The 27,636-nt window shown below is 40.9% G+C and overlaps 2 protein-coding genes across 4 annotated transcripts; both read right to left on the reverse strand.

Annotated features, from left to right (window-relative positions):
- Positions 1 to 114: 114 nt before the first annotated feature.
- On the reverse strand, positions 115 to 2,780 carry LOC306887449 (uncharacterized protein). Its single transcript, XM_079445173.1, has 4 exons — positions 2,267 to 2,780; positions 1,420 to 1,736; positions 858 to 1,209; positions 115 to 225 (listed from the first exon to the last, which is right to left on the reverse strand). The coding sequence occupies exons 2-4, from the start codon at positions 1,688 to 1,690 to the stop codon at positions 174 to 176; spliced, it is 675 nt and encodes a 224-aa protein (XP_079301299.1). The 5' UTR covers positions 1,691 to 1,736; positions 2,267 to 2,780; the 3' UTR covers positions 115 to 173.
- On the reverse strand, positions 2,768 to 27,186 carry il6r (interleukin 6 receptor). 3 transcript variants are annotated; one of them, XR_013785680.1, is made up of 11 exons: positions 26,556 to 27,185; positions 23,413 to 24,036; positions 23,204 to 23,327; positions 22,315 to 22,484; positions 22,065 to 22,216; positions 21,803 to 21,965; positions 17,814 to 17,851; positions 17,619 to 17,676; positions 17,255 to 17,369; positions 15,320 to 17,102; positions 2,768 to 2,812 (listed from the first exon to the last, which is right to left on the reverse strand). XR_013785680.1 is itself a non-coding variant. In XM_079445171.1 (10 exons), exons 1-10 carry the CDS (start codon positions 26,644 to 26,646, stop codon positions 16,838 to 16,840), a joined length of 1,800 nt encoding a protein of 599 aa, XP_079301297.1. In that variant the 5' UTR covers positions 26,647 to 27,185; the 3' UTR covers positions 13,504 to 16,837. The 3 variants fall into 3 exon arrangements, 2 of the variants coding, with proteins under 2 accessions (XP_079301297.1, XP_079301298.1); XM_079445171.1 differs by lacking the exon at positions 2,768 to 2,812 and having other exon boundaries at positions 13,504 to 17,102; XM_079445172.1 differs by lacking the exon at positions 2,768 to 2,812 and having other exon boundaries at positions 16,834 to 16,999; positions 26,556 to 27,186.
- Positions 27,187 to 27,636: the final 450 nt, after the last annotated feature.

The following is a 27,636-nucleotide window of genomic DNA, read 5'->3' on the forward strand; positions in this document are numbered from 1 at the left end:
ATCTCTGGAAACTGCGATAGCAGAGTATCCTCTCTGCTTTCTTCAACTTCACAGTCTTCTTCTTCTTCAAGACAAGCTTCAACTTCTATATTATAGTATTTACTTCTTCACCATCACAAACATCTTTTTCTGCACACTTTGCATGTGCAATACTTTTCACACTGGTAAGATCATCAGATAAAGTGGCATATTTTGATGCAGTGTTGGGGTCCAGGATAACAGGAGCTAGAGAGAGAGAGAACATGAAAACATATTGTTGAACATGTTGTTTGTTTTTACCAGAGGTGGAAAGAGTAATAAAATATTCTACTCAAGTAAAAGTACTGTTATTTCAATGAACTTTTACTTAAGTACAAGTAAAATTACCGGTCTAAAAATCTACTCAAGTAAAAGTAAAAAGTAGCTCATTTAAAATGTACTAAAGAGTAAAATTTACAGAGTAACTTTTTTTAACAGCGGGGGTGGGGGATTCTAGTGTAGTTCAAAAAAGAAAAGGGGATATAAATCTCAAACTAGTTGTTTTTAATTGAAGAAACAACTTTACAAATTAAAGTGCAATAACAAAAATAAATAAAAATAAAGTAGGAAGTAGGAGTTATTTTAGTGCAGATCATCCCATTAAACATTTTAAACATTACAACCATTGAATGTGGCATAAACTGTGGATTCAGTAGAGCATCTTTTCTTAAACACTAACAACAGTAATGCTGCATAACTTCAAGTATTTAGGACATAACTGTGCCATTGTCAGATAACAGACCTGTCAAATAACATCAAATGAACATGGTAGCTTTTTTTTTATTTTTATTGCCCTGCCCTTCTGTATATCTTTACAGTTTGTGTGTGTCCATCCTTACTCTATGAGCTTTCTGTTAAGTTTGAGCAGCAGTTGGTTTTCAAAGTTAGCAGAGTTCATCCTTGCTCGCTTTGCTGTGAATACTAGTCCAGCACTGCTGAAGAGACGCTCACAGGCGGCTGAGGCAGGAAGGCCTGTGTTGAGTTTGACAGAAAGGTTTCTGATGTGTGGAAATGAGTTTAAAAGATCCATTTTGTTTGAGACACAGGCAAGGTACCCATCTAGCTCCCCTGTACCTCGTGACCTTCTGGACTTCATTGAGGAGGAGAAATCTTCATCTGATGAATGGTGCCCGACTTGCTCCACCGCGGCCTCTGCCATCTGGTTAAGGTGTTGTCTCACATAGACCAGACCTGTTGAATGACAACACACAACAAAGCATATTGAATATTTCTGACAATTAAGTTTTGATTAATGTGGCAAAAAGTTGATCATAATGCAGAAACTGCAAAGACTGATTTCACTGCACTTACATCACTGTGTTAAATGGTAACAAAGTAGACAAAACTGGGATTAATAATTAACAACTGATTATACTATGAAATAAAATATTGAAATCATACCAGCTTCTATGATTTCAGCCCTCTCAGTCCAGGTGGTATTGAACTTTGGCAGAAGGATTGCTGCGGCAATCAGTTCAGGGTCTTGCATCATCCCACCAAAGCGCTTTTGGACACCATCCTGAACTGCTCTGATAAGGGGCAGACACATCTTGGAAGATGTCTCCAGTCTGCTGAGTTTTGCTTGTAACTGGAAGACTACTGGCAGGAGCCACCCCATGTGCGTGTTGGTCTCAGACTGAAGAATGTTCAAAGCCTTCACCACAGGTTTCATCACAGTGCAATACTCAGTCAGGAAAAAAATTTAAGCTGGACTCAGCCTGTACAGCATAAAAACATGTAACCTTTAACAAATTTCCTGCAGGAATAGGTGTGGAATGTGTAGACAAGTATGGAAATGTATTTTGACAGTTTTACACAAGTATGAAAAAAAGAAAGAAATAAGGAAAGTAACTTCAAGCACTGTTTTTCCATTTTCCAAACTTTTTACTGATCCAAATTAAGCATTTGATTTATCATCATGTGTGACACACTATGCTGGCGTAATAAACATAATAAAATTATTTTATGCCTTAATTGTTTGAATCTTTAAAAAAAAAAAAAAAAAAAAAAAAGCAAATGTGGTTGCTGCATCACGTAACTGTAAACTATTTAAAAAGAGCTCTAAGGTTTTTGGGAAATAAAAGTGGGTAAATTATTGTATTGGTAACATCAGCATGCACAGTGGGCCTCCTAGTAAATGTTATAGTATTATGAATATTATTTTCTTCTGCATAGGTACAAGTATGAGATATTAGTCAATATGCATAAATTCACACCATTTGGAATGATAAAGGCTAAGAAAACTCACTGTATTGAACAATGTGCTGCATCTTCTCCCATACTCTGAACTTAAGATTTCCAAGATGTTTTGCCACATCTAGCAAAGATCCTGGAATATTTTCTGGATCTTGTTGTGTGCATTGGGCTCTGTAAAAATACCAGGAATCAGCATAGTTTTAAGTTTGGCTTCTAAACAACAGAAAAGACTGAAGATGACTTACCGTTCCATTGTATAGTTGATGAGGCAGGGAGATTGAAGAAAAAGTTATGTACTAAAAGAAATAGCTGAAAGAAAGCCTGGCAACTCTAGACTAATGGTATACATTATAAATGACTGTCATACCTGTAGGAATGAAATGTCCCCAGCTTTCAGCTCATCCTTTATGAATCGGATTGTGTCCGAAAGAGCTGATATCTCTCTCATCATCTCTTCACTCTTCTCCTTCAGCATCTGACTTTTCTGCTCTTCTTCCTCCCTCAATGCAGCTAACCTGGCTGTCTCTTCATCTTGGATGAACTAGGTAAGCCTCTCAAATTCTTCCTTAATCTGTTTCTCTGTGTTCTTAGCCTAAAACTAGAAATACACAACCAGCATGAATATAAGTTATTGGTATACATTGTGATATTCATCGCACTGGTCCATATCACACATTTCATTGAGGCATTACATAAGGAAGGAAGAGAGATTCATGAGATTTATTTATGATGTCTTAATATTGCCCAGTAGTAGTTTCTTTTAGAATGAGGAATGTGCATTTTTAATTTGCTAATTAGTTTTTTTAATTTTGTAAACACAACAGTTAATTTGTATCTTGTTATAAAGTCTGATGCACACAACATCCATTTTAAAGTAATGTGGTCCACAATTCACTTTCTTAAAATAATCTTTTTACACTTTTTTTTTTTCATAATGTTTGTGGAGGTTTTAACAGTTTTGTGTCGTTTTTCATTGTTGAGGCCAAATCTGACCACCCCTACCCAATTTCATGGCTTTCTGCCACCTCTTAGTTTGCATACACCTTTGCAAACATATTGATTGGCCTATAATGCTGTTTGGAGGGTCTAATGTACATTCAGGTGAGAATGTGGCGAAACAGGGGCAGTTCTAGGATTTCATCTTTAGGGGGGCTTAGCCCTCAGAGAGACCATTAGATACAACGATACAAATTACCTAAATAAACAATATTTTACTGTGCTTATGAAAAATTTATGAAGTAATTAGACACAATTACCTATTAAAGTTACAGAAGTTACTTAGTGAGTGATTCTCATGTTTTTTTTCTTTTGTTGTTTGATTAACATTATTAGCCTAATAATATAAATGCATTGATTCGTTGCACTGACACACATCTGTCAGTCCTCTGTCATGTGTTCCCATCTCTTGTGTCTTTATTAGGTTTGTTTCCTGTCCTTGTTTAGTGTGATTATCAGTTAATTCTGTCCAGCTGTGTTTGTCTCATTATCAATGATTAGCCTGAGTATTTAAGTTCCTGCCTGTTCAGTGTGGTCTACTTACTCCCTGGTGTTCCTGTCTGTGTCAGCCTTGCCTTATCTTGCCCTGCCTTGTTTAGATTTGATTAAAGACTGTTATTTGAGTTTACCTCCTCGTCTGTGTGTTCCTGTATCCTCCTCGTGTGTGCACCGTGACAGAAGACCAGACCTAAACAGTAAACGGCACCCCTTCACCTCGTTTTGTTTTTGTTCATTTTTGAAAGATTTTGTTTTATTCTTGTGTCTGTCTGTCCCGCGGCATGGAAGTTGCCGCTCATCTCGCCATTGCCCGCTGAATTCGGCGTTGGAGTTCAGCGGGATCGCCGCCGCCGTCCGAGGCTCCCTCAAGCCAACCCACCGTCCGCGGCTCCCTCAAGTCACGCAGCCATCCGCGGAGAAAGCCAAGCCCGCCGCTAACTCAAGTCTATGGATCCAGTCCACATCACAGCCAGGAGTGCCGTGCCATGTTCCCAAAGTCATGGATTTTTAAGTCTTGTCTTGCCCTCAGGAACAGTTTTAATTTATCATGTTGGTCGGCCATGTCCACGGAGACTCGTCTGGGGCAGGTAGCTCCTTTTGTAGTGGCCATTCCCAGCCTCCTTGTCGCGGAAGTGGAGGCGGTTGCTGAAGGACCCTGTGAGGGCCGCTGACTCCTTGTCATGCCCAGAAGAAGCCTCAGCTTCCGAGCTAGCCCAGGAGGGCTTCCTGTTCCTGTGTGTTTAGCCCTGTGTGGGCTGTCATGTCCTGTCCTGTCTGTCTTGCCCCGGAGGGCTCCTGATACCCCCTAGCTGCCCCATGGAAATTTTTTGGGGGGTAGAAGGGTTCCGGCTGGAGTGGCTGGGCCGAGGGACGAGGCCATGGCCACGAAGACCACCTGCCATGGCCTCCTGAGCCCCTTGCTCCGCCATGGCCTTCAGAGCTCCCAGCTCCGCCATGGACTCAGTTCTATCTGTTCCACTCTAGAGGTCCCCGTCCTGTGTTCCTGTCCATGTGTGTCCTGAGAGGCCTCCAGAGTGCCCACTGACAGTTATGTCAGTCCTGTGTCATGTGTTCCCACCTCTTGTGTCCTTATTTGGTTTGTTTCCTGTCCTTGTTTAGTGTAGTTATCAGTTAATTCTGTCCAGCTGTGTTTGTCTCATCTATGATTAGCCTGTGTATTTAAGTTCCTGCCTTTTCAGTTTCGTGTGATCTGGTCTACTCGTTACTCCCCGGTTTTCCTGTCTGTGTCAGCCTTGCCTTGTCTTGCCCTGCCTTGTTTGGATTTGATTAAAGACTGTTATTTGAGTTTACCTCTTCGTCTGCGTATTCCTGTATCCTCCTCGTGTTTGCACCATGACAACATCCAATATTTTCTTAACAGTTTGTTTATTTAAGACATAACCGACTGCGTTTACTTGAATACTCGTCAAGACAGCCATTGTGACATAATATTGTGTACAACCTGAATTCCGGAAATGTTGGGACGTTTTTTAAATTTGAATAAAATGAGGACTTTCAAATCACATGAGCCAATATTTTGTTCACAATAGTACATAGATAACAAATGTTTAAGCTGAGAAATTTTACCATTTTATGCACAAAACGAGCTCATTTCAAATTTGATGCCTGCTACAGGTCTCAAAATAGTTGGGACGGGGACATGTTTAACATGGTGTAGCATCACCTCTTCTATTCAATGCTTCTATTCAATGGTTCACTGAAGCTAAGCAAGGTTGAGCCTGGTCAGTACCTGGATGGGAGACCTCCTGGGAAAACTAGGTTGTTGTTGGAAGAGGTGTTGGTGAGGCCAGCAGGGGGTGCTCACCCTGTGGTCTGTATGGGTCCTAATGCCCCAGTATAGTGACGGAGACACTATAATGCCACAGTATAGTGACGAAGTCTCTCGAATGAGACGTTAAACCGAGGTCCTGACTCTCTGTAATCACACTTGTCTAATATAAATACATGGTTTTGTTTCATAATTACAGTGTATACTTTTTCTATTTACCCCACAAGAATGAAAGTAAAATTTGATAACATGCTCCATAGGTGGGCATGACAGCATATGAGTCTTTATTCACCTGTTTCTCATGGTTTCTCATTAAAATTCATGAAAGTAATTAATGTAAATTACATCGCTAATGTCATAGATTAGCATAGTTCTAATAATAGCAGGTCACAGTGTTACATTTCCCATCTGCACAACTGGAATTTAAAACTGCAAGACAACAAAACCGACTCTGAAGATTTCACAGCACACAGGAAGGAGAGATCCTCTTTAGAGAAAATTGGTTTAGACGCCATTCTGTTATTTAAATTCCTTTTGCCTTTGTTAAATGCATTTAAAAAACACAAACAAATTGCTACTCTTCTCAACAAAAACCTGCCCTGCAGACCATAATGAATCAAGATGTGCGCAAGACAGTGTAACAGAATCACTTTCACTTCCTTTTTTTCAGATAAGAATAGGTTTTGTTTTCAGCAAAGGAGTTTTATTGGTCAGGTTGCCAGCTGACCAGTTTTACAGACACTGTTACTATGTGACATCAGTTCTTTTTAATAGGTTCACTCAATGTTGCATAACGTTGCTATAGGAACACCTGGTGTGACAAATATCTAAAGCTCTTATCCACCTTATTCCTAGTCTCAGCCTCAGACGTCACGCCCACGGAACGTTGGCTAAACGTCTGATGCATATGGCACACAAAAGTGGAAACACTTCACGAGTGTCGAAGTCGTCATCGGATTGGTTGAACTATACAGGATTTCCGGGAGAAATGTGTGTCGCGTTCTTTATGTATGCCTGGAAACAAAGATGCCCTGGCACCAAACCCCCTCACGAAAGAAGAAATCTGTCATGTTTACAAGTGTGATGACAAACGCTTCTCAGGATCAACTAAACGCTGGATTTTCAAAAGTATGTGAAATATTTAAAGTTTGCGGCATAGAATCTTTAAAATGCATCTGAGAATTTTACACACGTCTCATCCGAAAGACGGGTAAGCCAAAGATGTGCTCAACTGCCACCATTCCTGCCATGGACCAGCCTATTGTCCAGGCAGTATGATTGGTAGCTCTAAGCACCGAGTCAGTAACCCATTTGAGCTCCTTAACAGCCTCTGGAGTCATACTAACAGTTTTACCGTTTACGGCACGTTGTTATTTTTCTCGTTATTTCCCTATAGCGGTTAATGAATCCAAAGTCTTTCCCATAGGCTTATTTCCACGTTTAGGAATAAGGTAGTCTCGCATAGCTAGACTTTCAGTCTGACGGCTGAAGGTCTGGAATAGATGGCAGCTTTTATTGGCCAAGGCCCGCCCATGAGGCTGTTTGAAAGACATGTCAAACAGTCAATCCCAGTTTGTTTCGTTCAGTGTCATGTTTTGGGGTGTGGAAATGTCGCCACAATAACAGCATCCTCGGCATCCTGGCCAAATTTCCCCATTGGTCTGTGACCATCGTGGCCTCCTAATCATCCCCTTACACTGATTGGCTTCATCACTCTGTCTCCTCTCCACCAGTAAGCTGGTGTGTGGTGGGCGTTCTGGCGCACTATGGCTGCCGTCGCATCATCCAGGTGGATGCTGCACACTGGTGGTGGAGGAGGAGACACCTCCACCCCTCACAATGTAGAGCGCTTTGAGTGCTTAGAAAAGCAGAAAAGCGCTATATAAATGTAATGAATTATTATTATTATTATTATTACTATAACTGATATCAAAGAAAAGGACAAAATTTTCCTTTTAGATGCCCTCATGTCTAAGGACGGTCTGTTTGGAGAATCTGTTTCTCCTGTGGTGAAAATATTTTGGGCAGCGAAGGAGCAGTCTTCTATTTTTTTATTTATGCTGCAGACTAATAGGTCTTATGGCAGTAGCGTCCCATGTGGTTCAGTTGGGCCTGCTCCACATGAGGCCATTCCAGTGGTGGATCAAAACCCAAAACATTTCACCTCACTGCCACCCTTTCCGCAGAGTTATGATGCTGCGCAGAGGCTTTCGTGGTCTGCATTTATGGACAAGGCTCCATTTCTTTCGCAGAGGAGTCTGGCTAGACACGTCCCTCAAGGGCTGAGGGCAGCCCTGCTGAAAAATCCAGCATTGCTGGTCACCATGCATTGATCAGCTTTTGATGTCTTTTGGGTGCTGGTATAATACCAGCAAGACCACAACAAAACTTGTGTATGTGTTACATATCACGTTTCTTTTGAAATTGGTTTGTGTTTGTTGTTTACACAGTAAAATCCCCAGTGTTAAACAAACACTGCTCAGTTTTCACATGGCCCTGACCTATAGTGTGTAAAAGTAATACTGAAGCAGTGTTGTAGTTAATGAAATAAATAAAAGTAGATTCACTCTATAAGTGATGACTGACCATTAGTGATGACACCTACGATTAGCAAGCAGAATCACTGAGAATAAGAGGAACAGCAAGAACAGAAAAAAGTGAAGAGGTGAGCATAAACATTAACTACTTACAGTAACAAATTATCTTCCAGTGATCCTCCTTCAGTGTGGAAAGGTATGAAAGATATCACCAGTTACAAGACACCATCCCCCAGCACTTTGGAGAATCAACAACTGACAGACGATTTGAATGACTTTTACTGTAGGTATGAAAAAATAACCCTCACCCGCCCTGAACAATCATTATCACCTCCAGCAAAACCCCCTCTCCCCCACACCTACAGTTCAATTCAGTGAAGATGACGTGTGCCAGGTCTTCAGAAAGAACGGTGTGTTACCAGCTTCCTTAAAAACCTGTGTTGATCAGCTGGCCCCCATCTTCACACAGATCTTCAACAGATCACTGGAGCTGTGCGAAGTCCCCTCATGCTTCAAACGCTCCACCATCATCCCCATACCAAAGAAACCCAAAATTACTGGACTTAATGACTACAGACCTGTGGCTCTAACGTCTGTGGCCATGAAATCATTTGAAAGACTGGTTTTGGCTTATCTGAAGGACATCACTGGACCCTTACTGGACCCCCTGCAGTAGAGCAAACAGGTCTGTGGATGATGCAGTCAACATGGGACTGCACTTCATCCTGCAGCATCTGGACAGACCAGGGACTTATGTGAGGATCCTGTTTGTGGACTTCAGCTCCGCTTTTAACACCATCATCACGGACACCCTTCAGAATAAACGGTCTCACCTCTCTGTCCCCACCTCCGTCTGTCAGTGGATCAACAGCTTCCTGACAGACAGACAGCAGTTAGTAAAGCTTGGTAAATTCACATCCAGCACTTGTACGATCAGCACTGGAGCTCCTCAGGGCTGCGTTCTCTCCCCACTGCTCTTCTCCCTCTACACCAACGACTGCACATCTAAAGACCCCTCTGTTAAGCCCCTGAAGCTTGCAGACGACACCACACTGATCGGCCTCATTCGGGACGGTGACGAGTCTGCTTACAGACAGGAGGTTAAGGAGCTGGCTGTATGGTGCAGTCTTAACAACCTGGAGCTGAACACACTCAGAACTGTGGAGATGATCGTGGACTTCACGAGAAACCCCCCTGCACTCCCCTCACTCACCATCATGAACAGCACTGTAACAACAGTGGAGTCATTCAGATTCCTGGGCACCACCATCTCTCAGGACCTGAAGTGGGACAATCACATTGAGTCCATTGTGAAAAAGGCCCAGCAGAGGTTATACTTCCTTCGCCAGCTGAGGAAGTTCAACCTGCCACAGGACTTGCTGAAACAGTTCTACTCTGCCACCATTGAATCCATACTCTGCACTTCAATAACGGTCTGGTTCAGCTCAGCTACCAAATCTGACCTCAGAAAAGTGAAGAGACAGTGAAGTGACATACTGCCAAGTATGGTGACCCATACTCAGAATTCGTGCTCTGCATTTAACCCATCGAACGTGCACACACACACAGCAGTGAACACACACACACAACGTGAACACACACCCGCAGCAGTGGGCAGCCATTTATGCTGCGGGGAGCATTTGGGGGTTGGACATTCAGCGCTGGACATTCACTCCCCCCACCTACAATCCCTGCCGGCCCGAGACTCGAACCCGCAACCTTTGGATTACAAGTCCGACTCTCTAAACAGTTAGGCCTAATGGCCGAAGACTACAAAGGGTAGTCCGGACTGCTAAGCGAATCATTGGTACAACCCTTCCCACTCTCCAAGAACTGTACTCATCCAGAGTGAGCAAAAAGGCTGGTAAAATCACTTTGGATCCCTCACATCCAGCACACTCCCTGTTTGAACTGTTACCGTCTGGTCGACGCTACAGAGCTCTGAGAACCAGAACGACCAGACATAGGAACAGTTTCTTCCCTCAGGCAATCCATCTCATGAACACTTGACAATAAAACGCGAAACACACAACTCTATTATTTATTCACTACACTTGCTTGCTTTTTTATGAAATTTTTTTCATTTCAGATTTGCACATATCAGACCTGTACACACATAATTGACTATATTATATATTGTGTTTTTGCTGTTTTGTACATTGGGTATACGGATATTTGTATTATTCTTTATTATCTGTGTCCTGTCCTGTTGCTGTCTCTCTGTTGCACTGTGGGGCTTCTGTCACTATAACAGAAGCCCCACAGTGTACTATTCCTCGTATATGTAAACATACTATGTAAACAAACATTCACTTCTACTTTGGCTCTCAACGAAGGCGGACGCATTTTTCTCTCCCTCTCCTCCCCCTTATCTTCCCTGCTTTGCTCTCTCGTCTCGTCTCGTGTCTAACACTTGAGAGACTCTCTCTGCACTTCTCTCCAAACTGAAAAATCGTGGATTTGATCAACTGGTCTCTCAACGCAATTGACAGCTTGGGTTCGGGGGAACCTGACTGCCCTGCCGGAACGTTCGCAGCTGGCTACACGATGGACGCGTGAGAGGTGGCGGGTCGTGTGTCTGGCGGCTCTTTCCGTGGAGGACATTAAAGGATATCTACCTATTTGGAACCAAGATAACAGGTCTTCTGCTGATTGGATTAGGCTTTGCCCTGGGTTATCGCAGGAAACGGGAACAGCTGTCCAAAGCCTCACAAGGCTGCCTGTCATGACTGAAGCAGTGGGCAGAGCGGTCAGCATTGAGAGATTGACTATTAACCGCAATATGGATACCATCACGGAGAAGCTCATGGCTTTGCAAAGGAAAATTTATGGATTTGGAGACCAGAATGGACAAAGAGAGTAGCCGTGAAAATTGGAATGTGGCTACTCGCCCCAAGACCAAACAATCGCAATCTTATCTTCTTTCGGCTCCCCCACACCAGCACTGGCCTCGGCAGGCCGCTGTTGGGAAAAACAACCCCGGGAAGAGCACTGCAGTGAGACGCTCTTGCGTTCCTCCCCCCTTCCACAGACACCTGCTGATTGTTGACTCTGTCTGGGTCCTGATCAAGGCTGTCTCCATGGCAACTTGCTGTGACGATCTATCACGCTATCACGATCTGTGGACTGAGTCAACTTTGATTTGAATGCCAGCGTGGTGGCTCTCCAGGCCTACAAATACACAAACTACATACATACACACACACACACGCACATATATACAGATATGCATTCACCTCCCCACCCCCGGTCCATCGCCTTCGCCGCTTTGTACCGCCAGTCTGACAAGCGGGTCTGTGACCAGCGCCGAGAATGGCTGCAGGACCGGATGGCTGCTTGACGGAGCTGGATTACCTCCCCTGTTGCAAAGTCATGTGTCTATGCTGTATTGATCATGTGCTTTTGTTGCTGGGGTGTTTTTCCTGTTCTCACACTGTACTCCCAAAGGAGCATAGTCTGGGGGTTATTTTTTTCTCCCCCCCTTCCTCATGTTATGCTGTATTTCTTCCTAAATTCCCTGTCTTCCTGTCCTGTCTACCCCCTTGTCATATTGTATGTATGTTGTGTATGTATGGACAGGTTGATGGCTAATTTCGCTGGTACTTGTGACTAGTGACAATAAAGGGCTACTACTACTACTACTACATACTTGGCCAATGAAGCTCATTCTGATTCTACCACAGCCTTAGATGAAATCAATATTTCACCAGAGGAAGATTAAACGACTGCAAAAACAGAATTACCATATTCACTTATGGCAAACAATTTTGGTTTTATTCCTTTCATACAGTACATGTAAAAATGTTGCTGAAGTCTGTTACCATTATGGTGATTACTGTTCCTTTTAGTTGGGCACTTGACCATTGACTTTGGTTGAATTAACTATTTCAGCAATCACATGCAGAAAATGCACACTATCACTATTGTTTCTAATATTTCATGGTCTTCACTGTACTGACATACCTTTTACTATGTGTTTTGAAATCAGTGACTGACAGCTGGATTTGGACATAAGTGACTTCCCAGATAAGTATGAAATTCTTTAAAAACAACAACTTTCAGTTTTGAACTTTCATTATCAAATTGGTCTGTCCCATTGAAAGAGCTCTTCTTATAACCCCTGTTATTAAACAACTGCTTATGATTAAGCTTCTATTAGGCTTTTTTTTTTGGCTTTCATATCTTCAAATGAATTTGTTATGCAATGTACTCAAGCTCTTTATAACTGATTTGTGTAAAGATCTTACGAAACAGGAGACAATTCCTTTGATGCTTTGAAACGTTTTACCAGTTTACCAGTGACATTAATTAATAATCAAATCATAACTAAAGCAATTAAAATTTTCAGTTCTTCTTAAAGGAACACTCCACTTTTTTTGGAAATAGGCTCATTTTATAACTCCCCTAGAGTTAAACAGTTGAGTTTTACCTTTTTTGAATCCATTCAGCCGTTCTCCGGGTCTGGCAGTTGCACTTTCAGCTTATTTTAGCATAGTTCATTGAATCAGATTAGATCATTAGCATTTGGTCATCAAAAATGACCAAAGAGTTTCAATATTTTTCCTGGTCTTAGTACACGATGTAACTACAGAAGTGTTAAGTTTTAAATAGGAAAAATATCAAAACTCTTTTGTCATTTTTGAGCGAGATGCTAATGATCTAATGTGATTCAATGATCTATGCTAAACTAAGCTAAAAGTACTACCGCCAGACCCGGCGATCACCTGAATGGATTCAAAAACGGTAAAACTCAACTTTTTAACTCTTGGAAACTTGGAAAATGAGCCTATTTACAAAAAAAGTGGAGTGTTCCTTTAAAGCAAAGGAAGCAAAATAAATTACATAGTTATCATATAATTAAATAAATCATGTTTTAATCTGTTTTAAATATTGTTTTTCTGTTGCATCATTAATGTGTTAAATAGAGAAATAAGTAAGCAAAATCTGTTTGTCCCCCAAACACTATTTGCATACAGACAATTGGCCTACTGACACTCAACCCTGCAAGACCATGCTGGTGAACCAGCATCACCAGCTCCATTTTGCTTGAGAACAGCATGGACCAGCTAGACCTGCACTATACCAACACTAACCAGCTTGAACCAGCACTATACCAGCATAAACAAGCTTGTACCAGCACTATGCCAACACTAACCAGCATAAACCAGCCTGGACAAGCACTATACCAGCATAAACCAGCCTGTACCAGCACTATAACAACACTAACCTGCATAAACCAGCCTGGACAAGCACTATACCAGCACTAACCAGCATAACCCAGCACCGCTTTTTGGCATGCTTGTTGAGTTCTAGGAACTCCGTTTGGGGGAACTAAATTAGCTCCTATTTCAAAGTAGGGTCTAAATAGTTCTATAGGAACTACCGGTGTACACTGATTGGCCAGTGTACACTGATTGACTGCTCTGGTTCTCCCTATCTCCTCCTGCTGTAGCATCTGGACCAATCAGACACAATTATTTGTTATAATTTAACAAATACTCCGTAACACCCCTCAATCAACAAGCCAACTGAGGGTCTATGGACCCTTCCCCCGAAATGTGGCTAACGCCTCAAAAAGGCAGAACAGGCCTCTGGTTCCATGGCTGCCAATGCTGTTGTAAAATGGAACTGATGATTTTAACTCATTTTCCATAACTGCATTCTCTGGTTTCTCTAATGGTTTCATTCATCCACTTTAGCTCCCCTTTGTATGTACGCATGATTGTATGTTTACTCGTTTGTTTGTTTAGACTAGTTATGTGTTAGCGTTTAGTTAATAAAACTTGTGTGCACAAATTACATGAGTTTCTGATTCTGTCACCGCTTGTGAATAATGTCCCTTCACGATTCTGATCCAGCTACATGCTTTAATGCATTAATACTGTAGGAAAGATATATTCTGTGGCCACGCAAATATCCTTTATTAGAGTTGGTAAGAACTTACACTGAAGGTTCGCTGGACAAACATATTTGTTGATGGCAATTTAATTCTGCTACAGTTACTACTGGCAGCTGATATAAATAAATGTAATTAATCATAATTAATTGTAATTATTTATACATTTCCCTTTTGAGCTAATTTCCTACACTGCCAATCCGTTTGCTCTCAGTGACTGCTTGTTCAATCAGCCCTTCTTATATGGATTTTGCCCCCTGGGGCTGGTCAAAATTTTGCTGCGACCTAGGCTTGCGTATATTCCTAAGGTTGCTTCATCCCCATTTCACTTCCAGCAGGTGGTCTTGGAGGCTTTTTCCCCTTTCTGATGCGGGGAATGGAAGTGACGTGTGACTTCCTAGTCTTTGCCTGGTAAGGGCATTGAAGATCTAGGTTGACCGAGCAGTCCAGTGGCGTAGATCTGACCAATGTTTTGTATGTTTTAGCGGTAAAAACAATGGGGCTACCGTCACCAAACAGAGAATGTCTCATTGGGTGGCTGAAGCGCCCTCTGAAGCGTGTCACCTTTAATGTCTCTGGGATTTGTAAGTCACAATTCTTTATACAGGGACATTAGAGCAACAAGTATTCCAAAAAGCAATGAACAAACAAACTGAAATTTAAATATCATTCAGCATATTCATATATTCAATATGAAATATATTCAGCATATAAAACTCTGTACAAACAAGAAACTGTGAAACACTGCACAATATTCCTTAGTATGCCATATTCACATAGAATGACTCTCCCTGGAGTAAACTGATATAGGCACAATAAAAAAAAAAACAATCTATCTTCTGGTTAATAGCTTGCCACAACTTCTCCCAACAGGTGATTTCTAGTCTTCTGTAGGTAAATTTGCTTTAATCAGCAGGCACATTTGCAAACACAAAATTTACATTTTAAGGACTATTCCAGGTTCGATGCAAGTTCAACTCAATCAACAGCACTTGTGGCACAAAAAAACCTTTGCTTTAAAATTAAAATCTGTTTAACCGTGAAAGTGTATGGGGCCAATCGGTACACATTAAAATCCAGTTTCAATAGTACAGAAACAAGATGAAAACAGTGTGTGTTAGCATAAGCGTGAAAGAATAACTTAAGATACCATCACACATCAGTTTTTGGGATTGACAACCGCATTTACTTACAGGTGTGAGTCTCAAAATGTCCCGTTCACACAGCGACTTACAGTAGTGTCTCGAATACTGAATGTACAAAGAGAGTCAAACCTGTGTTCCTTATCAGTAACCAGAGTGACAGTGACTAAAGTAATATTAAAGATTGCAACATCAAAAAACTGGTGTCTTTTCACCGTTTGACACAACAATAGTCCAATTGACTCACCAGTTCATCCGTAAATCTTCGATAATGGACAGCAGCCATTTTATCTGAGTGGAGAGGCGTTCTTCTTTCAGACGAATGCAATCAGAGTCATATTTAAAAACGTGGCTTTTCCGAGCTTTATAATGGCAGTGAATGGTAGAATGGTAAAAAAGTGCATCCATCCATCATAAAAAGTACTCCACACGGCTCCCTGAGAGGTTAATAAAGGCCTTCTGAAATGAATCGATGCATTTGTGTAAGAAAAATACCCATATTGTAAACTATAAACTGTAATCCCTTGCTTCCGCTAACTGTCATGCGCGTTCACGAGAGAGTGGTGCTCCAGCGGATGATATAGGACGTAGGCATAGTGTAAGCTCTGGTAAGAAGTGGAGAGGAGAAAGCAAAACAAAACAACAGTCATGAATTAAAAGTGCAAAATTAGGATTTTGAAGAGAAATGTCAGAGGATTTCAATATGTCAAGAAGAGACTGGTTTTCCTTTGCTGCAAATAAAACTTGCTATACGTAGGTCCAACATCATCCGCTGGAATGCCACTCTCTCGTGAACGCATGTATGCCAGTTAAGTTAGAGATTATGGTTTAAAAAATGTTAAATATGGATTTTTTTACACAAACGCTTGACTTTTCTTCAGAAAGCCTTTATTAAATCCCCCCGGAATTGTGTGGAGCACTTTTTATGATGGATGGATGCACTTTATTTCGCTTCAAAATTTCAACCACAGTTCATTGCCATTATAACGCTTGGAAGAACCAGGACATTTTTTAATATAACTCTGACTGTATTCATCTGAAAGAAGAAGGTCATATAAACATAGGATGGCTTGAGGGTGAGACAAATCAATTTTAATGTTTGGGTGAATTGTCCCATTAAGGACTCGAATACAGGACTGAAACAGTATTCTGCTGCTGTGAACATGGTCTTTCTGACCTTTTCTGTGTCAAGTTATGTACCATTTTATAATGGATATATTTTAATAATGTAATAATGTAATGCATAAAACCCTCAAATGAAAAAGGTTTCAACAGAAGAATTAATTGGCCTAAATGTTTTTGTAAAACTGTAAGCTTCTCATCCTCCAAAAATTGGTCCCATTCACTTTCATTGTAAGTTACTCACCATAATCTACATTCCTATTTTTTTTTAAACAAGGGATGAGTCAATATATATATATATATATATATATATATATATATATATATATATATATATATGAATTAGATTATTTTAACATTCCTGTAAGGCATTTAGCAGACACTCGTATTCAGAGTTATTTATAAAAGTGATTTAGCTTCACATATGAGACTGCCATGGTCAACAGATAGCAGGCATTTTGTAGAAATTGCTTTAAAAATCTTATTTACAAATGGTTCTGATAGTAGTCAAAAATAATGTAGGACAAGATTAATTAATTTGTCTATACAATGATACTCAACATTGAGTTTGCACTCACAATACTGTTACTGAATACAAATCCCAGTCTGTGATTCTTAGTCTATCGCAGTGTATTTCTTCTGTTTACTCATGTCTGTCTATGATCCATGGCACACTCTCAGTGCCTGGAGACAGGAAATAATCCATGTTATGCAGATGAATGCCCTCCTGCATCTCTTGAACAGGAAGGAAGTCTTGCTGGCTGTGTTTGGGAGGAGACATCAGTGACTTTCCCTCCTCTGGAAGCTGCTCAGAGGGAACAGAAGCAGGAAGAGGTCGAGGGGAATGAAGGAAGAATGCAAAGGGCAAAGTCTGTTTTCCTATTCTAGACATGAGATGCAGCTTATTCCTATAAGAACACAAAGTAAACAAGGGTAAATATGAGGAGTGAATGGAAAAATCAAAGAAACAGACTTTGAACAACTTAAAAGGCAAATGCATTTTCTGAGCTGAGAAATCACTAAATAGATACTAAAAGATGGAAAAGATAAAGCGTTTTACCTGAGTAAACAGACTGTGAGCATGGTGAAGAATACAAGAAAACACAGCCCAAAAAGACATGACACATACAGCCACACTGTAGCATAGTCAGTATAATCAGCTCCATCTATTGCCACTGAACATGAAAAAAAGAAAGAGTAAATGAGGACAGAGGTGAAATGTCACGGAATGCTGAAACGTGTGGAAATTACAGCACATTGTTAAACTCCAAATATGTTATGGTAACCATTTCCTGTTTGGACTTTCCAGTAAGGTGCCATGTTCATTTCCTGTCTGCTTTCATTATATAATTAGCAGATGTGTGAGTAACAGTACCTGAAAGAGAACAATGAGACAAGTTACCCCTGTTTTCTTTCAGACTCACCTACACTAGGGTCTTCTCCAGATCCTCCTGAACCTTCAGGAAAAATCTCAAGGGGCTCCTGAATGACAATGGAAGAAAATAAACATAAAGGTTTAAATATTTTAATCAGTGTGTATATGTCTAAACGGGTACAATAAAAAGCATGCAGAGATATGTCAGTGTGTTTGTGTATTATATTTTGTTGAATGAACTCACCAAAGTAATGATCTCAGAGGTAGTAGTCGTCTCAGGAGCTACAAAGAAATGCATGCAAACAAACATTCCAATGATCAAACCATTTTTTTAGGGTGAATATAAATGGCTGTCACAACCTTAAAGTTGTTGTTTTAATACTCTATGGCAAAGCTGTGTAAGATTAAAAGGTATTTTCAGAAGATTCTGTCAATGCTACTTGGATGTGGCATGAATGCATTTACACAGTAATAACTGTACACTTTGATAATAGGGGCTGAAATTGCAGAGCAGGCATAATTTAATCTGTCTTTTAACAGAGTTTTGAGCAGCCTGTGTAAAGATGTAAAAGTGTATTTAGTCTTGTTCTTGAATATTTTATACTAGTACACAAAACGACCTAGGTTACGTATGTAACCCAGGTTCCCTAAGGGAACGAGAGCTGCGTCCGAAGACGCTATGGGAACGCTCTCAGCGTCATTCCGCTCTGAATATCGTATGCAATCAGTCCAATAGAAGGGCGAAGCGTCACGGGCAGGGTGACGTCACGACCAGGAAGTATATAAGCACGTGAGGCGGCACCCGCGGTAGCTCCATGTCATGAAGCAAGCGCTGGCAGGGATGCCGGAAGTATGGCTGTATCACCAGGGGTTGTCTGCCCACTGACTGGCCATCGATAAGGGCGTGGTATGACGAAACAGCAGTCACGTAGACCTTAACCGTGGAGTGGGTTAACCCTGCGGAGAACCGGGCCTGCAGGAACTCCAGCACTGTACCAACTGGGCAGTTAACTGGGTCAAATTGGCGGTCTCCGCACCAGGAAGTGAAGAGTTTCCACTTCAGGGCATACAGTTTCCTCGTAGAGGGAGCTCTGGATTGAAGGAGGGTCTGACAGACCGGAAGCTACAAGTTGCGCCCCCTCAGAGGCCATACCCACAGCTTCCATAGCTCCGGGCGGGGGTGCACAATGGTGCCGCCTGCCAGTGAGAGGAGATCTCTTCTGACAGGCACCGGCCACGGGGTGCCGTCGAGAAGAGCAGTCAGGTCCGAGAACCATACTCGGCCCGGCCAGAACGGTGCTACTAGCAGTAGACTGACCGCGTCCTGGCGCACTCTCTCCAGAACTCCCGGGAGCAGAGCGATCGGGGGGGAAGGCGTACAGACGCAGCCTCGGCCACGTCTGTACCATAGCATCCAGACCCAGCGGGGCTGGCGGAGCTAGAGAGAACCAGAGGGGACATTGCGCTGACTCTCGAGTGGCGAAGAGGTCCACCTGTGCCTGGCCAAAGACCTTCCAGATCTGCTTCACCACCTCTGGGTGAAGCATCCATTCCCCGGGCCTCAGCCCCTGCCTCGACAGAACGTCTGCTCCCACATTGAGATGCCCAGGGATGTGAATAGCTCTCAAGGATAGGAGCTTGCCCTGGGCCCACACCAGGATCTGGTGCGCCAGCTTGTACAAGGGGCGCGACCTCAGACCTCCTCGGTGGTTGATATAAGAGACTACTGCCGTGCTGTCGGTGCGCACCAGCACATGGCGGTCTCTTAGGTCCGGGAGGAAGTGCTTGAGTGCACGGAACACAGCTAGGATCTCTAGCAGGTTGATATGCCACGACTGGTGGCGTCGACTCCACAGACCACGGGCAGGGTGGCCACTCATGACCGCACCCCAACCGGTGAGGGATGCGTCCGTCGCTAGCGAGACACGGCGACACGGAGCTCCCAGCACCGGGCCCTGAATCAAGAACTGAGGATCTCTCCACATGTCTAAGGCACGAAACCCACGGCGTGACACTTTGACAGCGCGGAGCGAGTCTCCCCTCAAGGAGACCCCCTGTTCTTGAGCCACCACTGTAGGGGCCTCATGTACAGCAGGCCAGAAGGAATCACGCTGGACGCTGCTGCCATAAGCCCTAGCAGCCTCTGAAACTGCTTGACAGTGAATGGCTGGCCTTGACGCACTCTCTTGACTGCCGTGAGAATCGACTCGATCCGAGCAGGGGTCAACCACGCCTGCATCGTGGTCGAATCCCACACCACGCCTAGATAAGTGGTTCTCTGAACTGGAGACAGCACACTTTTCTTGGCGTTGAGTCTCAACCCCAACTCTCTCATGTGGGCGAGAACGACATCTCGATGCCGAACCGCCAACTGCTCTGTCTGAGCGAGAATCAACCAATCGTCGATGTAGTTGAGTATGCGGATGCCCTGCAGTCGCAACGGGACCAGTGCCGCATCCACACACTTGGTGAAAGTGCGGGGTGAGAGTGCTAGGCCGAAAGGAAGAACCCGATACTGATACGCTTTGCCCCCGAAAGCGAACCTCAGGAACTTCCTGTGAGAGGGAAGGATGGATATATGGAAATAGGCATCTTTGAGATCTATCGAGACAAACCAGTACTCGGACCTGATCTGAGATATAATCTGCCTGACTGTAAGCATCTTGAACTTCAGCTTTCTGACTGAGCGGTTCAGAGCTCGCAAATCCAATATGGGCCTCAGCCCCCCATCCTTCTTTGGAACAATGAAGTATCGGCTGTAGAAGCCGGCGCGAGTCTCGTGAGGAGGAACCAACTCGATGGCTTCCTTCCTCACTAAATTCTCGACTTCTTGTTCCAGAACCAGAGCCTGCTCGGGGCGGACCGTAGTCACGCAAACCCCGTTGAACGGCGGAGGTGGCCCATCGAACTGGATGGAATAACCACGCTCTACCGTCCGCAGGACCCAAAGAGACACATCTGGCAGCCGCTGCCAGGCCGCTAGATGATCTACTAAGGGAATCAGTCTCTCGAGACTGACCTCTGATGTTAGAGATATGGCCAGACCACTGTCTTGCAGCGGCTCTCCGGAGGAAGACGCGGTCTCTGGCGCTTGAGGCGATGTCTACTTCTTTCTAAGGACAGACAACAGTAAATAAGACTCACAAGACAGATTGGACTGACACACACACAGAGCGCTTGCTGAATGACAGAAAGCTAACGCGGGCGCCGCCTCACGTGCTTATATACTTCCTGGTCGTGACGTCACCCCGCCCGTGACGCTTCGCCCTTCTATTGGACTGATTGCATACGATATTCAGAGCGGAATGACGCTGAGAGCGTTCCCATAGCGTCTTCGGACGCAGCTCGACGTTCCTGAAAGGGAACAACAATAATTCTATATGTAGTCATATATGAATTATATAGATTTTTGTGTCTGTTTGTTTGGTCCTAAAAGCTACTAATCAAACAGTGAAGGGCTATTATGTATTACAATTCTTGAGTCTGGAAAAGATTTGACAAAATTTACATTGGTCTGACTCTGAGTTTGATTTTATGTGGAGACCTTATATAAAATATCTTCAAAACAGTTATAACTTGATATGGTTGAATTGATGCAAAAGTCTGTTTTTATGATTTATTATTATTTTGTTAAATATATCTACACGTAGTGTTGTCGGATGTGTTGGTATGTGATTGAGTATGTTGTTGTACAAACAAAAATGGAAAAAGCTATTACTAAACAGTGAAATTGCTTATTGAAAATAATTGTATTCTTTGATATTTACAAATACTAATAGGTAATGTGAAACACAATTTAATGTGATGTGAAAAGCTTCAACTAAATGGGTCTCTGTTTTTGAGCAATTTGTGTGGTTTTTAATTTCAACCACTGTTAGTCTAGTAGCAATTTTGGATGTTTGTTGCAAAGCCCTGTCCTTTTTCACAGCTTGCCTAACTGACTAAAAGCTCAATGTCCAACAGAAAATCAGATGCTTTCCCCAATGCAAACAGTGTAAATGATGTTCTCAAAGACTCCCAGTAAAGCACAGAATCTGGACATGATCTGTTTAGAGCCTCTTATCTGATGAACACTGAACTTTGCTCTCTTAAAACCAATAATACATGTATGTGCCAAATACACACAATATTTAAAAATACACCAAAATTGGCCTAATTTCTATATATTAGCACAATATTTAGATAGATTAAAACAAGAAATACAAATCTAAAAAATAGCATGTATTTTGTTACCTGTCCAAGTGACTGCGTAGACTGTGTCAGTCCACTCACTCCAGAGGCCATCAAACTCATCCTTGGCCTGGAGCTGCACTTCATACTGAGTGTGTGGCAGAGCATCATAAATCATCCAGGACACGTGTCTGTTCGTCCTGTCATCTATCAGCACTGACTGGTACTAAATACACATACAAACATATAAATACAGCCACAGACTCTACACACAACCCAAGCTGTGGCATTTCAAGATTTACGCATATAAGCCTTCCCACTTTACCTGCTCTTTGATTTGTGGTCGGTATCTCAGCTGGAAATGCAAGGCATAGAAGCCATGCTTCCAGGAACTGGGATAAGACCAGGATACTTCAAGCATATGCTTCTGTCCCTCAACTGCTCTCATCACCACTTGGGTCGGAGGGTCTGGCTTAACTACAAAGAAAAAGATTTTTGTTTCACAAGCACATTGGTGCTGCACTAAAAGTGTGACTAATCAACATCCCACAGGACAGAAAAACACAAGCACTTACTGATGTCGTGCGGCTTGAATGTGAGGTAAGGGCTCATGGCACTGCCTGCTGTGTTAGACAAACACAGTTTTGCTGCATGGAGAGTTTTGTCACCCTCCTCCACATGAAAAGCACACCAACAGCGTGAGCGGGAGAATGAACAAGGCACACGAGTGGCGTTGCCAAACGATCTTTGCAGAGAGAGAAGAAGAGAAGTGCACAGGAGAGATCAGATACTTAAACAGAAACCGAAAATAATTCAGTCATTACTTACATTTGGTTCCAAATGTTATTCTGTATGTTTTCTATTGAAAAAAATGTTAGGTTTTTTTTTGCATTTTTAAACATTTTGACATATTTACCAGCTGTAAACTGTAAAAAAGTCTTTATTTTATAAATAAATTATAAGACATGTATTTAAATAATTATATTTTACTACAACAAGGTGATAGGACAATATCTATTTATATATATATATATATATATATATATATATATATAAGGATGGGGATGATTACTAAATTGTTAAATTGCTGCCTTTTCCTCACACAAAGCTACATATAGCTTCTACAGACTTTCATTTTAATTTGTTTTTATTTTTTTAGGTGTCATTGTAACATTTGAAAGTTAAGGCCTAGAAAAGGCCTAAAGTGATAAATTCTTTCAAAATGCATTCAATTTAGAACACTTTTAATTTGACCTGCTTATACAATATAAATATTATTTCAAAATGTTTAATAATATACAAATATTTTATTTTATACTTTATTAAATTTTTTTCCAATATACACATATTTCACATATACACATTTTATCATTTAGCATGAGTCAGTAAATCATTTATTTATAAAGTGCTGATTGCTACGAAATAAATTCATTCTTTCTTACACATACACATTCACACACTCACCCTCTAATAAGAAGTAGGTAACACAGAGGCCGTGGGGTTACTGGATTTTTGGATGTCCAATCACAGCGGACTTTACTTGTGTGAAACTTCCTGTAGCAGTAGACAGTGGGTCTCTCTGGGGGAACTATGAAAATAGCGCAAGGATGTGAATTTGTTCCGTGTCTATCTGTAAACCACTTATCAAAATGAGTGTGAAAGAAGGTCCTCACCCCCTATGCTGATTCTGACTGTGGAAATGAGTCTCTCTCCTCTGTAGCAGCTGTAATTCCCAGCATCTGCCCAGCTGAGATGAGGCCGTCTTAAAATCCCTCCCCTTTCCACCCCAGCATGCACCTGTCGTCCATTGAGAGTCCAGCGTGTTCGCTTTTTAATGCCTCTTGTCACCCTGGACCGTTCCTCTTCATAATCATAGTCTTCATAATCATCTTGCTCAAAATCTGTCCCCGTGGTGATACTAAAGACCTCTTCCTCCTGTCCAGTAGTTTGAGTAACAGCACGCAAAACACGTCTAGAAGTGTTTTTTCCCTTTCTTATGGTTACAGGAGGTTTAACGGTGACCGTTGTGTCCCCTTTAGCTTTGGTATACATAGCAGAATCAATCTTTTGGTTTGTCCCAGTTGTAGCATTTTCCTTCATACTGGTTAGCTGTGTACCATTAGCATATCCTTTTTGGGATGTCCAGCTGACAGTGATGTCTTCTCTCTGCTTGTTTCTGTATTTTTTATTCATGACACTGGCCGAAGTCAATGGCACACCGTCCACAGTGATATCGCCTCTGCAGCCAAACACAACATTGCTTCCTAACTTCAAGACCAAAACTCCAGGAAGGGGCTCTGAAGAAGAATCAAAATAGTTTTATGTATAATTAATCACAGTTTTTTTGTTTATGTCTTGTATATACTGGTCTCTACAGTACATTATACCCACAGTTCATTGCGTCGGTTAAATATGGAATACATTTATGCAGCAAAGTGGTACTTTTACTTTCACTTCCTCTTATTAAAATCCCCCAGATTCTTCCCCACAATCACTCTTTCTTTCTGTCATTGTAAGTATGCTGAACCATTGGACATGATTTAAAGGCAATACAACAGCATAATGATTATAAAAGGACAAAAGGGAATCACTGTATGTAAAAGAAAATGGTAAACCTTTTTTTCTCCAAGTTCATGGCACTTTGAAACAATGAAGTATTACTGAAAGCCTATAAAATCCACACTATGCCTCATTTTGATGTGTCATACGCAAACATTTGCTATAACATTATCAAGGAAATCCTCATCATGTTCATAGATGATTTTCTACTGTATGTATACCAAGTGTCAGTGTTACTTCATTTATGCACACTTTTGGCTTTCAGGACTGTAGGAAATAAACTATTTAATTTGTCCATTAACAATGCCCAACAGTAGACATAGCCTACATGTCATTTTTTCTCTCTCTTTGAGTGTTACAGTCATTTCCACCACATATTAAATTATATTGTGTTTGAGTTTTTTTTTTTTCTGTGGGAAATAAATGTTAATATTTTTGTACTTAAAAAGGTACGCAATAATAAAATAGTTAGCATTTGTGAAATTTTGAAGTTAAAGTTAAATACATAATTTTTGCAATTATAACTTGATTGCAAATGATACACAATAAAAAATTACATACATCTTTTCTCTCCACACATCACATCCTTATATGTTCATACTTTTTTGCCACAATAGTTTTTTAAGAGTTTTTGACAAAAACGATAATCATTTTCAGAGGTGGACAAAGTACACAACTCCATTACCTAAGTGAAAGTACAGATACTGCTGGTCAAATATTACTCCATTACAAGTAAAAGTTGTAAAGAAAAACTACAGAAGTACTTGCTTTTAAAAGTACTTAAGTCCCAAAAGCAAATTTCCCTTTTTATGTCAATGCACATAATGTTTTATTATTGTTATCAATGTTTTATTATTGTTGTACGTAATACTTGCAATACCACTGAAGCAACTTACAATACATTACACCTACTGAATACACTGACTAGCTTGTAGTATCTTTGGAATTAAGAGCTTTTAGAATGTTTAAAATATATTTAGCACCCCTACCCACTCCCACAAAAGCAGAATGGTAGTGATCTCACACAGTTCTGACAGTGTGTGCACACATCTGTGTGTTGCCATTCATTCCCATCTGAACACAGTGGACAGTGAAATCGCTGTATACAGAATGATAAGGAAGGGAACCTGCTTTAAAACCCAGCAACACAACTGTTAGCTGTATAACTTTACAACTGCAACACTGCTTTAACAAAAAAGCAAAACAGAAAGACTTATTTGACATCAAAACAAACATTTTAAAAATGCTGTCTAATTTCTCTCGCAGTACTTGTCACACACCGAACAGTCTGTGCAGTGCTGCTTCAAGTCCAACACCTATTGTGTTTTATTAGGAGACACACAACAGTTCTTCTGTGGCTTTATAGGTAATATTTCCACGTACACAATTTAGCAAAATCAGACAATATTGTGTCTAATATATACCACAATATTAACTTACTATTATTGAATTTTTGTAAATAAATATCACATTTGCAACTGGCCAGTGTTCAAAAAATGCTGGGAAATCACTTCATGTAGCCCTACAAGAGTGATTACTGACAAACTGTCTGAAAAATAAAAAAGTTACGTTTTAGAGAAGAAAAAAATTTAACTGACTTTCAAAGCTGCTACATAATAACAACTTTCTACTTTGAGGACCTTGATAGAAATGTAGTGGAGTGAAAAGTACAATATTTTTCTTTCAAATGTAGTGGTTAAAGTCATAAGTTTCCAGAAACAATAATACTCAAGTAAAGTACAGATACTCAAAAGTAAATGTACTTAGTTACTGTCTGCCTCTGATAATTTTCAAAATTTTCAAATCGTTATTATTACTCTTTTTTTGGATTTAAAATATTTAAAACTTGATCATTCATATTTCCAATATGTTTTTCATATTTTAAGATTAAAGCTGAACAAAAAACAATTAATTAATGTGAGGTAAAAAGTTTCCAAGATGGTTTAAATGTGATCTTTTTCTTGTACCAAAAAAGGTCCCCTGATAAAAGTTGTTAAAATAGGCTACTAAAGGAATTTCTATTAATACTGGGCTATTCTTAAGCACAAACGCTTATCATTAACCATAAACCACTGTCAGAGATGAATCACTCTGACTACATCCTAACAATACCATGAAAGAGATATAATTGTGGTTTCAAAGTTTTCAAAAGTCAAAACATACAATACAGGTCAAGAAAAACTGATTTAGGTTAATCACACAAATTCATCCAAATGAATAATTCTCGGTTGTGTTTTGAAATGAAATGGTTAATTACCTTGACGAGGACACAGCTCTTCTGGGGCAGGCTGAACTTCAATCGCAGCTAATACACCGAGGAGAAACTTGAGTGTAGATCGCGTCCACATTATAAATCAGATTTCACTTCCAAAAAATAATCAGCCACCAAAATATGCAATATGGGTATAACGGGTCATAATGTCAACTCTTTCAGCAAGTTTAACGAGATGAAAATTTAAATTTTCTTCCCATCAACATTTCATTTCAGAAAATTTTAAATGTAACCTAACTGTTGCATTAGGCTTATTATTTGAATCATGGCACAGATCCAGGCCATATAAGTATTATTTATATATATATAAATAATAATTTTGTCAGATGTCGATCCGGAGCTCGTTTGTTTGTGAGAGAGACAGAAGACTGCAGCCCCTTCCTCTCCTCCCCGCACATTATACTATCTGTTACTTTAACAAATCCGCTCTTGCGACACTGATGAACCACAAGTTCCTATTTGACAAGGCAAAGACCGAGAACAAACTAATTCTGTTTGTGGTCAGTTATATAAAACATTACTACGTGTCTCAAGACTGCTATATCTCCGAATAGATCAGGTCTGCTGCTAGCAATCGGATTCGAAATGGCTTTTATAAATTAATTAATAATTAGAAATAGCTCCCAAAATGAATAGTCTAATTTACCCACCCTAATGTTGACTGTCTGTCATCCGTGGAACACAAAAGTAGTACAAAAAAGTATTCATTACACTGCGACTGAATCACTGAATCACTACTGAATTGAACTCTTGAACCGGATCAGCTCAATTCGTGAGTAACTCATTTAAACTTGTCTTGTCAACCGTATGAACTGATTCTTTGAAAAGATTCGACTCAAAAGAACGAATCGTTCACAAATTATCTTGTGAGAAAAGTATCAAAAGTATCACATTTTTAATGTTGTTTTTGAAAGTTTGACATCTTCAGTCCCCATTCATTGCATGGGAAAGAGTGAGCTTTTTGTTTCTAACAAATCATGATGGTGGGCAAATTATGACAAATATAATTTTGGGGTGAACTACTCTTTTATAAATGATTTATGATTCAAAAGTAGTTAGACACACA

Source organism: Barbus barbus (assembly GCF_936440315.1).
Source record: "Barbus barbus genome assembly, chromosome: 21".
NCBI lineage: Eukaryota > Metazoa > Chordata > Actinopteri > Cypriniformes > Cyprinidae > Barbus > Barbus barbus.

Coding starts and splice junctions, on each gene's coding strand:
- LOC306887449 (XM_079445173.1), bottom strand. CDS start 1,690: ATGAAACCTGTGGTGAAGGCTTTGAACATTCTTCAGTCTGAGACCAAC. Junction 1,210..1,419: donor GGCTGAAATCATAGAAGCTG/GTATGATTTCAA, acceptor GTCATTCAACAG/GTCTGGTCTATGTGAGACAA. Junction 226..857: donor CTTAACAGAAAGCTCATAGA/GTAAGGATGGAC, acceptor CTCTCTCTCTAG/CTCCTGTTATCCTGGACCCC.
- il6r (XM_079445171.1), bottom strand. CDS start 26,646: ATGTGGACGCGATCTACACTCAAGTTTCTCCTCGGTGTATTAGCTGCG. Junction 22,485..23,203: donor TACCTACTTCTTATTAGAGG/GTGAGTGTGTGA, acceptor CTCTCTGCAAAG/ATCGTTTGGCAACGCCACTC. Junction 17,852..21,802: donor CTACGCAGTCACTTGGACAG/GTAACAAAATAC, acceptor ATTTCTTTGTAG/CTCCTGAGACGACTACTACC.